Source organism: Schistocerca nitens, chromosome 8 (genome assembly GCF_023898315.1).
Source record: "Schistocerca nitens isolate TAMUIC-IGC-003100 chromosome 8, iqSchNite1.1, whole genome shotgun sequence".
Taxonomy (NCBI): Eukaryota; Metazoa; Arthropoda; class Insecta; order Orthoptera; family Acrididae; genus Schistocerca; species Schistocerca nitens.
The window spans coordinates 610,628,261-610,640,743 of NC_064621.1; the positions used below are offsets into that span (position 1 = coordinate 610,628,261).

General features: G+C 48.9%; 1 protein-coding gene across 1 annotated transcript in view; it reads left to right on the forward strand.

Moving 5' to 3' along the window:
* LOC126198998 (chromatin assembly factor 1 subunit A-like) overlaps positions 1-12,483 on the forward strand; it is a 97,564-nt gene that overhangs the window by 22,851 nt on the left and 62,230 nt on the right. Inside the window, exon 6 of the mRNA XM_049935674.1 lies at positions 2,094-2,316. Within this exon, the coding sequence (XP_049791631.1) occupies positions 2,094-2,316 (223 nt within the window). The remainder of the gene's footprint in view (positions 1-2,093; positions 2,317-12,483) is intronic.

Sequence of the window (12,483 nt, forward strand, 5' to 3'; positions counted from 1 at the left end):
GAGGGCAATTGTAATTATTATGGATATTGTTAATTCCTTTTCAGTGTCTACACAGAATTTGTGTGAAGTATAAATCTGTAGTTTAAATGCCTTATTCTTTAGCTTGTTCACTGTCACTATCTGATAAAAAACCTGTTCTGAAAGATGTTCTTTTTATCGTCATCAGTTGACCAGAACCTGACACAAAATTAAGGGACAGAGTAGTAAGTTCCAAGTTATTAGGTGTGTGTATTGATGAAAACTTGAGTGGAAAAAATTGTATAGTAGACTTGTTAAATCGCTGAAGTTCAGCTACTTCTGATGTAGAAATAATTGCCAACTTTGTGGATATACAGAGTGGACAGAAACAGTCTGGAAATCTTTAAAGGTGTTGCAGGGTAGATTGTGCTGAGAAATAATGTAAGAAAAAATTCAATACATTGCACTCTTCCAGAGTTAATGAGTTTTGAAGTTAGCCAGTCGGTGGTTGTGTGTGTGCAAATTCAAGTCACCCAATGTATACAATTAGCCTAGCCAGTTGTTCTCATAGCATAGTGATTGTGCACAAGACTGCTGAGACTTTGGCTTGGGTTTGATCCTCACTGCTGTCCCATATCCAGTCATGTTGCTCTTTTGTTTGGTGTTAGGAAACCAAAGAATATGTCTGGTGACGACATGTCTGGTGGGCCACTTGAATTTGTGTGTCAATGGCATGCTTGGCTAACTTTAATGCTAATTAACTCTGAAATGGTGCAACATATAATTTTTTATTTTTTAGCACAACCTACCTAACAGCACTGTTACGAGCTTTTCAGACTGTCTCTGATCCTCCTGTAGAATTCAGTAAGTTAATTTAGTTTGCATATTTTCTTTCACTGATGTCATATAGGGTAATATTCGAGGGGCAACTCCTCACTAACACAAAAAGTATTCTTTGCACAAAACAAAATAATTAGAATTATGTTTGGAGCTCCTGCCTACACTTTAATGAATCTAATTTTGACACAGAAAGGGGTAAAATATGCAGCTATAGAACTGTTTGATAATCTTCCTATGAAAATGAGATGTCTGACAGACAGCAGAAGTGTTTTCAAAAGTAAATTAACCCTCGAGTAGGCGTGTGCCCTTTTTCATAACACGAGCGGGTGCACAGCGCATTTCGTACACATGTATAGAATAGATGTCTTTATGTTATCAGGCTAAACACGTATGATCAAAATCACAGTTCAATCTTAATTTATTTAAACAATGTGAAAATAAACTTACTTAATTTATGAGTTAAACCACTGTTTTATTAAACAATAATGAAATAAATTTTCACTATTAACACTCTGTTGCCACGGACATATGTTACAGAGACAGTAATGACATACTCAAAGCATTAAGCAGTGCAGTTGCATCAGTTCCCAGCCAGACCTTTATTCAATCACTAATTATCTCATAGACAACTGCCTCAATGTGGAATTACATTGCTAGTTCGTAATTGGGGTCGCCTTTCTGCACGGATCGTAAATTTTTGCTCACCTGGCTCGCTTTGTATTTTTATATTACTGCTGCTCACGTGAACGTATGCCAACACAATTTCTCACTGTTTTACACAAAGCAATAATGAAGGAATAGCTGTGGGTTTGCAGTTGTAAAACAACAATGGAACTGCACAAATCATTTTATTTTTGGTTGGCGCACTTTATACAGAGGCACACCTGCTTGAGTGTTAAAGATGTTTCTCCTTAACAACTCTTTCTATACCGAAGAGAACTTAATGAATAGAAGTAATTAGCCATTTTACAATTTCTTGTTCTTTTCACTTTTCTAGATACCTATATGTGTTGTATATTTGTTCCATTGACATGTTCCACCCCATAATGTTAATCATGAATATAATCTGTGGAACAAGTAAATAACCAGCCAAACAGACTAACTTTTGGATGTCTCTCCATAATATGCTGGAAGTATCATTAATTGCCCATATATCCATGCATACGTTGATTGTTTTGCAATTTTCATGTTTTGTGTGTGTGTGTGTGTGTGTGTGTGTGTGTGTGTGTGTGTGTGTGTGTGTGTGTGATTTATCTGTGATTTAGAAATTTTGATTTGACGCTTTATTTCTATAGGGCAAAACTGGAAGAAAAAAAACTCAAGGAAGAAGAGAAACGCAAGAAAGAGGAGCAGCGTTTGTTAGAGAAGAAAAAGAAAGATGAAAAGAAACAGGCAGAAGAAGATGCAAAAAGAAAAGAGTCAGCTGCTTTCACTAGTTATTTTCTATCAAGGAAATCAGATTCCAAACCTGTGGAAGAAATAAAAGACAGGCCATCAGAAACATTTATGCCATTTGAAGTAAGACAACACTTTGTGTTAATTATAATGAAAAGTAAAATACCATATTTGCCCGATTATAGGATGACCCACCCTCCTTTTTTTTAAGTGGTTCCTGGAGAAAAATTTATTTCTTAACATAATCTGACAAATCAAAATTACAAACTTTTTCTGTCTAAATGGTTGACATATGTCTATTCTGATTACTGATTAGCTCCATTGTAATAATACAAGGAGAAATAAAATAAAGAAAAAGAAACTGAAACTTCCTGGCAGATTAAAACTGTGTGCTGGACCAAGACTCGTACTCAGAACCTTTGCCTTTTGCGGGCAAGTGCTCTACCATCTGAGCTACCCAAGCACGACTCTCATCCTGTCCTCACAATTTTACTTCCGCCACTATCTCGTCTCTTAACTTCCAAACTTCACAGAAGTTCTCCTGTGAACCTTGCAGAACTAGCACTCCTGAAAGATAGTATATTGTGGAGACATGGCTTAACCAAGGCCTGGGGGATGTTTCCAGAATGAAATTTTCACTCGGCAGCAGTGTGTGCGCTGATGTGAAACTTCCTGGAAGATTAAAATTGTGTGCCGGACCGAGACTCGAACTCGGGACCTTTGCCTTTCATGGGCAAGTGCTCTACCATCTGAGAAACTGTTGACATTAATTCTTAACGCTATTGTCTCTGATATCACTACTTTTCATCACTGTTATCACCTTAACAGAACAGCTCCAAAACTCATATCTTCATTGTCTCAAATATTTGGCTGTTTCTTCTGAATATGTTGCTGAGGTTGTGATTTTGGTGGGACCAGAGAATAAAGCTGTTCTCTCTCTCTCTCTCTCTCTCTCTCTCTCTCTCTCTCTCTCTCTCTCGTGTATTTCACTTCTGTACTGATGTGAGAATGCTACAATGTCTCTCGCTTTCAAACATGTCATCTGCCAATCGCGCTCTCGCCGGCTGTGTAGAACCAGTAGCTGATACAGCCCTAATTCTTCCCGTCATATCTCATCGTGAGCATCGACAACATTGCTGCACAAAACACTGGCCCCAATCTAGACTTATAGCATATATTTGTCCAATTTTAAAGTCGAATTGATTCAGACAAACTGCAGTTTGAACGTTGTATATATTCATAAAAAGTCAAAGTACACAGTGTACATTCCCATGGTTGGCAACACAACGTAATTTTTGCTTCCTTGCAGCCAAGTTTGTTTCACTATGCCCCATCCAATGTTCTGTTGTGCTGTTCTCGAGTAGCAGTGAAACATGTACAGCAGTATCTTCCACATTGCAGGTCATGTGTAACAACAGCTACTAATACATAAATAAAAGATCACAATCATGATTATGTCCAATTCTTGAAACTGCGTAGTAGTTACGTCCATTGACACATCTACAAAATGGGTCTTTCTGCTATAATTTATTCTTGCAATAACAATTGCAGTTATTCTGGATCAGTTTTCTTTCGCATTTCATCTGAATATCATTGGCTTGCTCCAAAGTTGGTTAAAAGCAGCATTCTAATATGTTAACAGCAACTGAATTTCTCATTTGGACCTCCCTGCGGGTCTGGGGGGTTGGAATAGGCCTGAGGTATTCCTGCCTGTCATAAGAGGCGGCTGGCGACTAAAAGGAGTCTCTCACGTTTCGGCCTATATGTGATGGTCCACTGTAACGTTTGACCTCCATATTTCAAGATTTTCCCGAAGAGTGAGCCAATTGGCGGAGGGCGCCGTACATGGTGCATAGTGTCCATCATGCGTTGAGACCTCTTGCATCCTTCACCAATGTGGATCTGCACTTCCAATTATTCTCCAGCTGTTGGGTTCGGTCACCCTCCTGGTTGCGTTTTCCTCCATCCTCTGTGCAGTATCACTTTCTGCACTGTGAACAATAATGGATTTCTTAGCTAGTTTGCACCTGATATCCAGCACGGTAGCTAGTCCTTGTGGTGGGGCCACTGTGCACCCTGTTGGATGTATCGCCCTGACCACACATTGATCGCTCTGCTGATACCTGCACTGGTAACTCCCCACGTATGCCAAGGAGTAGATGCCCATCACCCTGGGGCATCGGGACTCCTGGCAGTGGCCATCCGGCTGGGCGGCGGCCGTGGGGAGACCTCCTGGTTGGAGTGGGTGGCATCAGGGCGGATGAAACGCCTTCAAGTGTAGTATGTCATCTCTTGCTGGTGGTCAAACACTAGCAGTCTCTAAGTGGTCAAGGACTAACTTTAATGCTAAGAAATACAACTCCAAATCATCCCCTCCCTCCTCCCCTCCTGGCCACACAATGGGAGGAACGCTAGGCTAAAGATGGCAGCGAAGCTTATTCACCCCTGTACCTAATTTGTACGAGGGTTGATGGGGAATATTTCTTGCCAATGAAATCGCAGTTTTTTGTGGAGCATTCAGAGGGAAAGTTTGGGAGGGTGGAGGGATTGTCCAAAATGCGGTCAGGGTCTGTCTTGATCAAAACAGCATCCTGTGCCATCACAGGCACTACTCATCTGTGACACCCTGGACCATATTTAAGCTCTTACGGGGTGTGGTGGAAACAGAAACTTCCCCCAGCTTATCATATTTCACAGGGACTTTCTGTTGCAATCTGATGATGAGCTGCATGCCAATTTAGAGCAGGAAGGTGTCCATTTTGTTCAGCACGTCCCCCAGGATCCGAGGGATAATCAGGTTGCCACCGGTGCCTTTATTTTGGCCTTCGAGGGTGACGCATTCCCGGAGGAGGTCAAGATGATCATCCACCGCTGTGACGTAAAGCCATATATCCCTCCCCCGATGCGGTGCTTTCAGTGCTGGAAGTTTGGCCATATGTCTTCCCGCTGTATTTCCAGCATCACCTTTCAGGATTGTGGACGTCCTTCACATCCCAATACTCCCTGTGCCCCCACCTCCCATCTGTGTCACCTGCAGAGAGCACCATTTGCCTTGCTCGCCAGACTGCAGGACTCCCCAGAAAGAAAGAAAAAAAAATGGAATACAAGACCCTGCACCGACTGACCTTCACTGGTGCTACATCCTGTGCATATGATGTCAACCTATGCCACCGCAACAACAGCGATTCTACCATCTTCCATTCCACTGCATACAGTTGGCTCCCAAAACCATCAGACTCAACCTGCCCCTTTGGTGGTGAGGCACCTCCCTGTTGCTCCTGCACAACCTACTTCAGGAGCAACACCCCCCCCCCTCCCCCCAACCATCCGGGATGTCAGTCCACACTTCTCAGCCAGAGAAGTGTAAGTCTTCTTCGGTTCCTCTTGCCAGGAAGGGATCCCTTGGATCACTCCCTTCCCAGGTTCCTACCAGTGGCAAAGTTGACACCTGTCAGTGGCTGAAGCAACCACAGGTAGCTGGTCGTTGGGCTTCACGGTCCTCCTCAGTCCCTGAGACTGAATCAGTGAAGCCCTCCCAGCTGGACAAACGTAAGGAGCAGTGAGATAATTCCAAAAAGAAAACCCCTAAGACCAAGGAAAGTGTGGTGGCACCCACACCACCGCTACCTACAAGCTCTGTGATTGAGGATGGGGTGGAGATTTTGGCATCCATTGAGGACCTAGATCTCGCCAGACCCTTGGACACAATTGATATAGACTGCTCAGGCAAAAAATCGATGGCAGCAGGTGACTCTGAGGCGTAACCTACCTCATCGAATGTTCCATGCCTTCCCAGTCTCACAATGTCATCCTCCAGTGGAATTGAAGCGGTTTTTTCTTATGCCTGGCTGAGCTACGGCAAGTGTTAAGCTTTACACTTGCTATCAGCATTGCCCTCCAGGAAACCTGGTTCCCCCCCCTGCGGGTTCGGGGGTTAGAATAGGCCCGCGGTATTCCTGCCTGTCGTAAGAGGCGACTAAAAGGAGTCTCAAACGTTTCGGCCTTATGTGATTGTCCCCTGTCGGGTTTGACCTCCATATCTCAAAATTTTTCCGAAGAGCGAGCCGATTGGGGAAGGGCGCCTTACTTCGTGCATTGTGTCCATCTTGCGTTGAGAACTTTCGCCAGCTTTTTCGTCGTTGCGTTGCAGTCCTGCCCGCTCTACATCTCATGGGCATGGATACGCTCCTGCGTGCACTTTCTGCCAAGCGATGTGCAGGGCCACTTTCTGCACTGACGGCGACCATGGACCACATGTCACCTAACATCCAGCACGGTAGCCAGTCCGTTGTGGTGGGGCCGCCATGTACCCTGTTGGTTGTAGCCCCCTGACAACACAGGGATCGCTCTACTGATGCCTGCGCCGTTAACTCCCCACGTATGCCAAGGAGTAGATGCCCATCTCCCTGGGGCATCGGGACTCCCGGCAATGGCCATCCTGCCAGGTGGCCTTTGCTGTGGCTGGGTGGCGCCCGTGGGGAGGGCCCTTGGTCGGAGTAGGTGGCATCAGGGTGGATGACACGCAATGAAGCGTGGCACATCTTCTCTTGCTGGTGGCCAGCCACCAGCAGTCTCTAAGCGTTCGAGGGCCCATTTTAAAGGTAACGTTTATGACCCCAAATCGTTCCCCTCCCTCGCCACACCATGGGAGGAACGAAAGGCTATGAATGAGAGCGACAGGTATTCGTCCCGGTATCTCGTCTGTACCAGAGCTGACGGGGAATCATTTGTGTCTGTGAAGCCTCAGTTCTTTGTCGAACATTTAGAGGACAAGTTCGGGGAGGTGGAGGGCTTGTCCAAGATGCGGTCAGGGTCAGTCTTAATAAAAACGGCATCCTCTGCCCAGTCACGAGCCTTGCTCGCTTGTACGAAGTTGGGGGATGTTTCTGTTACTATCACCCCCCATAAAAGCTTAAATATGGTCCAGGGAATTATTTTTCACAGTGATCTCCTTTTACAGTCCGATGACGAGCTGCGCGCCAACTTAGAGCGACGAGGTGTACATTTCGTCCGGCGTGTTCATCGGGGTCCGAGGGACAATCAGGTAGCTACCAGTGCCTTCATCTTGGCCTTCGAAGGTGATATCTTACCAGAGAAGGTCAAGGTGATGGTCTACCGGTGTGACGTCAAACCCTATATCCCTCCCCCGATGCGGTGCTTTAAGTGCTGGAAGTTCGGTCACGTGTCCTCTCGCTGTACTTCTAGCCTCACATGTCGAGATTGTGGACGCCCATCTCATCCCGATACTCCATGTGCTCCGCCTCCCGTCTGTGTCAACTGTGGAGAGCCTCATTCCCCTTGCTCGCCGGACTGCAGTATCTTACAGAAAGAACGTAAAATCATGGAATATAAGACCCTGGACCGACTGACTTACACTGAGGCTAAGCGGAAGTTTGAACGGCTGCATCCCGTGCGCATGATGTCATCTTATGCCTCCACTGTCACTCCTGCTCCAGCTCCTTCAGCTGCAAGATATACAGTCAGCTCTCAGAATCAGAGGACCTCACCTGCCCCCTTGACAATGGGGTCCCTTCTCTTGCTGTTGCTCCCACACCATCTACCTCGGGAGTAGCACCCACTAAACCACCGGGGACACGAGTCCCCACTTCTAAGCCGGAGAAGCGTAAGTCGTCTTCGGCTTCTCTAGCGCGGTAGGGATCCCTTGGGTCACTCCCTTCCCAGGTTCCTACCAGCGGCACAGCAGACACCAACCAGTGGCTGAAGAAGCCACAGGTCGCTGGTCGACGGGCTTCGCGATCCTCTTCGGTCCCAGAGACTGACTCCAATAAGCCCTCTCAACAACGGCAACCAAAGGAACAGCGAGAGAAAACGAGTTTGAAGACCCGTATGTCCAAGACAACTGCGGTGGCACCTACTCCACCGCTACCTAAAAGCTCTGCGTCTGAGGATGAGGTGGAGATCCTTGCGTCCGCTGAGGACCTCGATCTCGCCGATCCCTCAGACGCAATGGATAGCACTTGCACGGGTGCTCCATCGGATGCGGCAGGTGACCCAGCGGCGTAATCTGCATTCCCAGTCTCGTCACGCCTTTCTCCGCAATGGACAATACCATCCTCCAGTGGAACTGCAGCCGTTTGTTCCACCATCTAGCTGAGCTCCGCCAACTTATCAGCCTTCACCCTTTCTTCTGCATTGCTCTTCAGGAAACTTGGTTTCCAGCAATGCGAACCCCCGCCCTCCGTGGCTATCGGGGTTATTATAAGAACCGGGCAGCATATGAAAGGGTGTCTGGTGGCGTCTGCCTCTATGTCCTTCACACTCTGCACAGCGAGTCTGTCCCTCTCCAAACACCTTTAGAGGCTGTCGCTGTTCGGGTGTGGACGCCACAGGCTGTTACCGTCTGCAGTCTTTACCTTCCACCGGATGGTGATGTCTCGCAGCATGTCCTGGCTGCACTGGTAGCCCAATTGCCGCCACCTTTCTTGCTATTGGGCGACTTCAACGCCCATAACCCTCTGTGGGGTGGGTCAGTGGCTACAGGTCGAGGCGCCATCGTTGAGCATTTATTGTCGCAGCTCAATCTCTCGCTGTTAAATGATGGTGCCTTCACACACTTCAGTGTGGCGCATGGCACATACTCCGCCATTGACCTTTCAATCTGTAGCCCTAGCCTCTTACCGTCTGTCCAATGGAGTGTGCATGACGACCTGTGTGGTAGTGACCACTTTCCAATCTTTCTGTTACTACCACAGCGTCACTCTTCTGGGCGCCCTAGCAGATGGGCTATGAATAAGGCTGACTGGGACTTGTTCTCCTCCACTGCCGCTCTTGAGCCTCTCTCTAATGATGACATTGATGCGGTGGTTCAATCGGTCGGTCACCACCGGCATCGTTACTGCCGCCGAATCTGCCATTCCCCGCTCCTCTGGGTCCCCTCAGCGGCGGACTGTGCCTTGGTGGTCGCCTGAGATCGCTGCAGCGATTACAGATCGCCGGCGGGCGCTACAGCGTCACAAGCGACATCCCTGCATTGAACACCTGATCACCTTCAAACGGCTGTGTGCGCGGGCCCGCCGCCTTATCCGCCAAAGCAAGCAGGAGTGCTGGGAACAGTACGTGTCCACCATTGGCCTCCATGTCACTCCATCGCAGGTCTGGGCCAAGATTCGACGCGTCTACGGCTATTGGCCACCTGTCAGCGTCCCTGCGCTCTCACTGAATGGAGCAGTTTGTACTGACTCCGTCGTCATTGCAAACCAATTAGCAGAGCATTTTGCTATGAGTTCCGCTTCTGCGGATTACCCTCAGGCTTTCCGCTCCATTAAAGAGCGGATGGAACGTCGGAGCCTTTCGTTTCGCACCCACCATCCAGAATCGTACAATGTTCCATTCAGTGAGTGGGAATTCCGCAGTGCCCTTGCCTCTTGTCCTGATACCGCTCCTGGACCAGATAGCATCCACTGCCAGATGCTGAAACACCTCTCAGTGGACTGCCAGCGACGGCTCCTCGACCTTTACAACCGTATTTGGGTCGAGGGTGAGTTTCCGTCGCAGTGGCGGACAAGTATCGTTATCCCCATTCTGAAACCAGGCAAGAACCCTTTGGAGGTGGACAGCTACCGCCCCATTAGCCTCACCAACGTTCTTTGCAAGCTTCTCGAACGGATGGTGAGCCGACGCTTGACTTGGGTACTGGAGTCTCGGGGCCTTCTGGCTCCGCCGCCGACAATCTGGTGAGCCTGGAGTCGGCCATCCGTACTGCCTTTGCCCGCCGTCAGCACCTGGTCGCTGTCTTTTTCGACATGTGGAAGGCGTACGATACGACGTGGCGTCATCACATCCTTTCTACGCTTCATGGATGGGGTCTTCGGGGCCCTCTGCCGATCTTTATAACAATTTTCTGTCGTATCGTACCTTCCGCGTGCAAGTCGCAGCCTCATATAGTTCCACCCACGTCCAGGAGAACGGTGTGCCACAGGGTTCTGTTTTAAGTGTCTGCCTGTTTTTAATAGCCATTAACGGGCTCGCTGCGGCCGTGGGAAATTCTGTCTCTGCTTCCCTGTATGCTGACGACTTCTGCCTTTATTAAAGCTCTACTGGCATTGCAGCTGTTGAACATCAGCTACAGAGTGCTATCCGCAAGGCACAGTCTTGGGCTGTAGCTCATGGGTTCCAGTTTTCTGCAGCCAAGACCTGCGTAATGCATTTCTGCCGGCGACGCACTGTCCACCCGGAGCCACGACTTTATCTTGCCGGCGAACTTCTTTCAGTGGTGGAATCACACAGGTTTTTGGGGGTGGTTTTCGATGCCCGGTTGACTTGGCTGCCTCATATCCGGCAGCTTAAACAGGCGTGTTGGCGGCATCTAAACGCTCTGAGATGCTTGAGCCACACCCGCTGGGGCGCCGACCGATTTACCCTGTTGGGGCTCTACCAGGCGTTAATCCAGTCCCGTCTGGATTATGGGAGCCTGGCTTATGGCTCAGCATCCCCCTCTGCGTTGCGGGTGCTGGACCCAATACTACACAGCGGGATCCGACTTGCCACTGGTGCCTTCCGCACCAGCCCTGTGGACAGCATCCTTGTTGAGGCAGGTGTCCCTCCACTGCAGTTACGACGCCAACAATTACTGGCTGCTTATGCTGCCCATGTTTTTAGCTTGCCCGGGCATCCAAATTACCGTGTCCTGTTCCCACAGTCAGCCGTCCATCTGCCAGACCGTCGGCCCCGGTCGGGTTGTCCGATCGCCGTACGCGTCAAGGAGCTTCTCTGCGAGCTTGGGTTTTTCCCTGTTCCACCTCCTTTCCAGGCGCCTCTGCGTACACCCCCGTGGTGTGTTCCTCGCCCTTGCCTTCGGCTCGACTTGGCACAGGGCTCGAAGGACTCGGTCCCTCCAGAGGCCTTCCGCCGCCGCTTTTATTCCATCCTGGCCACGTATCAGGGCTCTGGAATTGTTTACACCGACGGTTCGATGGTTGCTGGTCGTGTCGGGTATGCGCTAACTCTAGGGGATCATTCCGAACAACGGTCCTTGGCGGCTGGCTGCAGCGTTTACACTGCTGAGCTAGTCGCCATCTTTCGAGCCGTAGAGTATATCCGCTCCTGCTCAGGTGAGTCCTTCGTTATCTGTAGCGATTCCCTGAGCGGTTTGCGAGCTCTCGACCAGTGTTTCCTCGTTCTCGTCTGGTGATGGCTATCCATGAGTCCCTGCATACTCTTGCGCGCTGCGGCCGCTCTGTGGTCTTTGTGTGGACCCCCGGTCATGTCGGTATCCCGGGCAATGAACATGTTGACCGCCTGGCGAAGGAGGCCACGAGACAACCGTCTCTGGATGTTGGCCTCCCAGAGACTGATTTGCGGGCAGTCCTCCGCCGAAAAGTTTTTGCGCTTTGGGACGCTGAATGGCGCAATCGGATCACGCCCAATAAACTCCGTGCCATTAAGGAGACGACGACTGTGTGGCGGTCATCCATGCGAGCCAACCGCAGGGACTCAGTCGTCCTTTGTCGGCTCCACATTGGCCACTCCCAGCTGACACACAGTTATTTACTGCGCCGGGAGGACCCTCCTGTATGTCGCTGCGGGGCGGCTTTGACAGTGGCCCACATTTTGATGGCCTGCCCCCTTTTAGCTGTGGTCAGGCAGACATTTGCGCTGCCTGATACGCTCCCTGCCCTTTTATGTGATGACCCTGTTATGGCTGGCTTAGTTTTACGTTTTATTCGGGCAGGGGGTTTTTATCGTTTACTCTGAGTGTTTGTTCTGTTCTTTTGTGTTGATTCTGGCCATTGGCCTACGATTTTACGCTGAGTTTTTAATGTGTTCTCGATGGTTGGCTTTTCCTTTTTATCTCTATGGTCGGCCAACCACCGTCACACTCTGTGTGATTTTAATTTGTGGTGTCTGATCTCTGTAGGAGTATTTCTTGTCCTGTGTCGTCTGACGTTTTTCCTGCTGTTCGTTTTCCTTCTCTTAGGGTGGTTTTAATTTTTTGGAAAAAGGGACCGATGACCGTCGCAGTCTGGTCCCTTTAATCCCCCCAAACCAACCAACCGAAACCTGGTTCCCAGCAATGCGGACTCCTGCCCTCCTCGGCTGTAAGGGATATTACAGGAACCATAGTGACTATAATAGTGTGCCAGGAGGAGTTTGCGTGTCCTGATCTCAGTATGTAGTTAATCTGCACCCCTTCAAACCCCTCTTGAAGCTGTAGCTGTCAGGATAAGGACGACACAGGAAATAATTGTCTGCAATGTATATCTTCCTCCAGATGGTGCAGTACTCATAAACGTATTGGTTGCACTGATTGATCAACTCCCTAAACCTGTC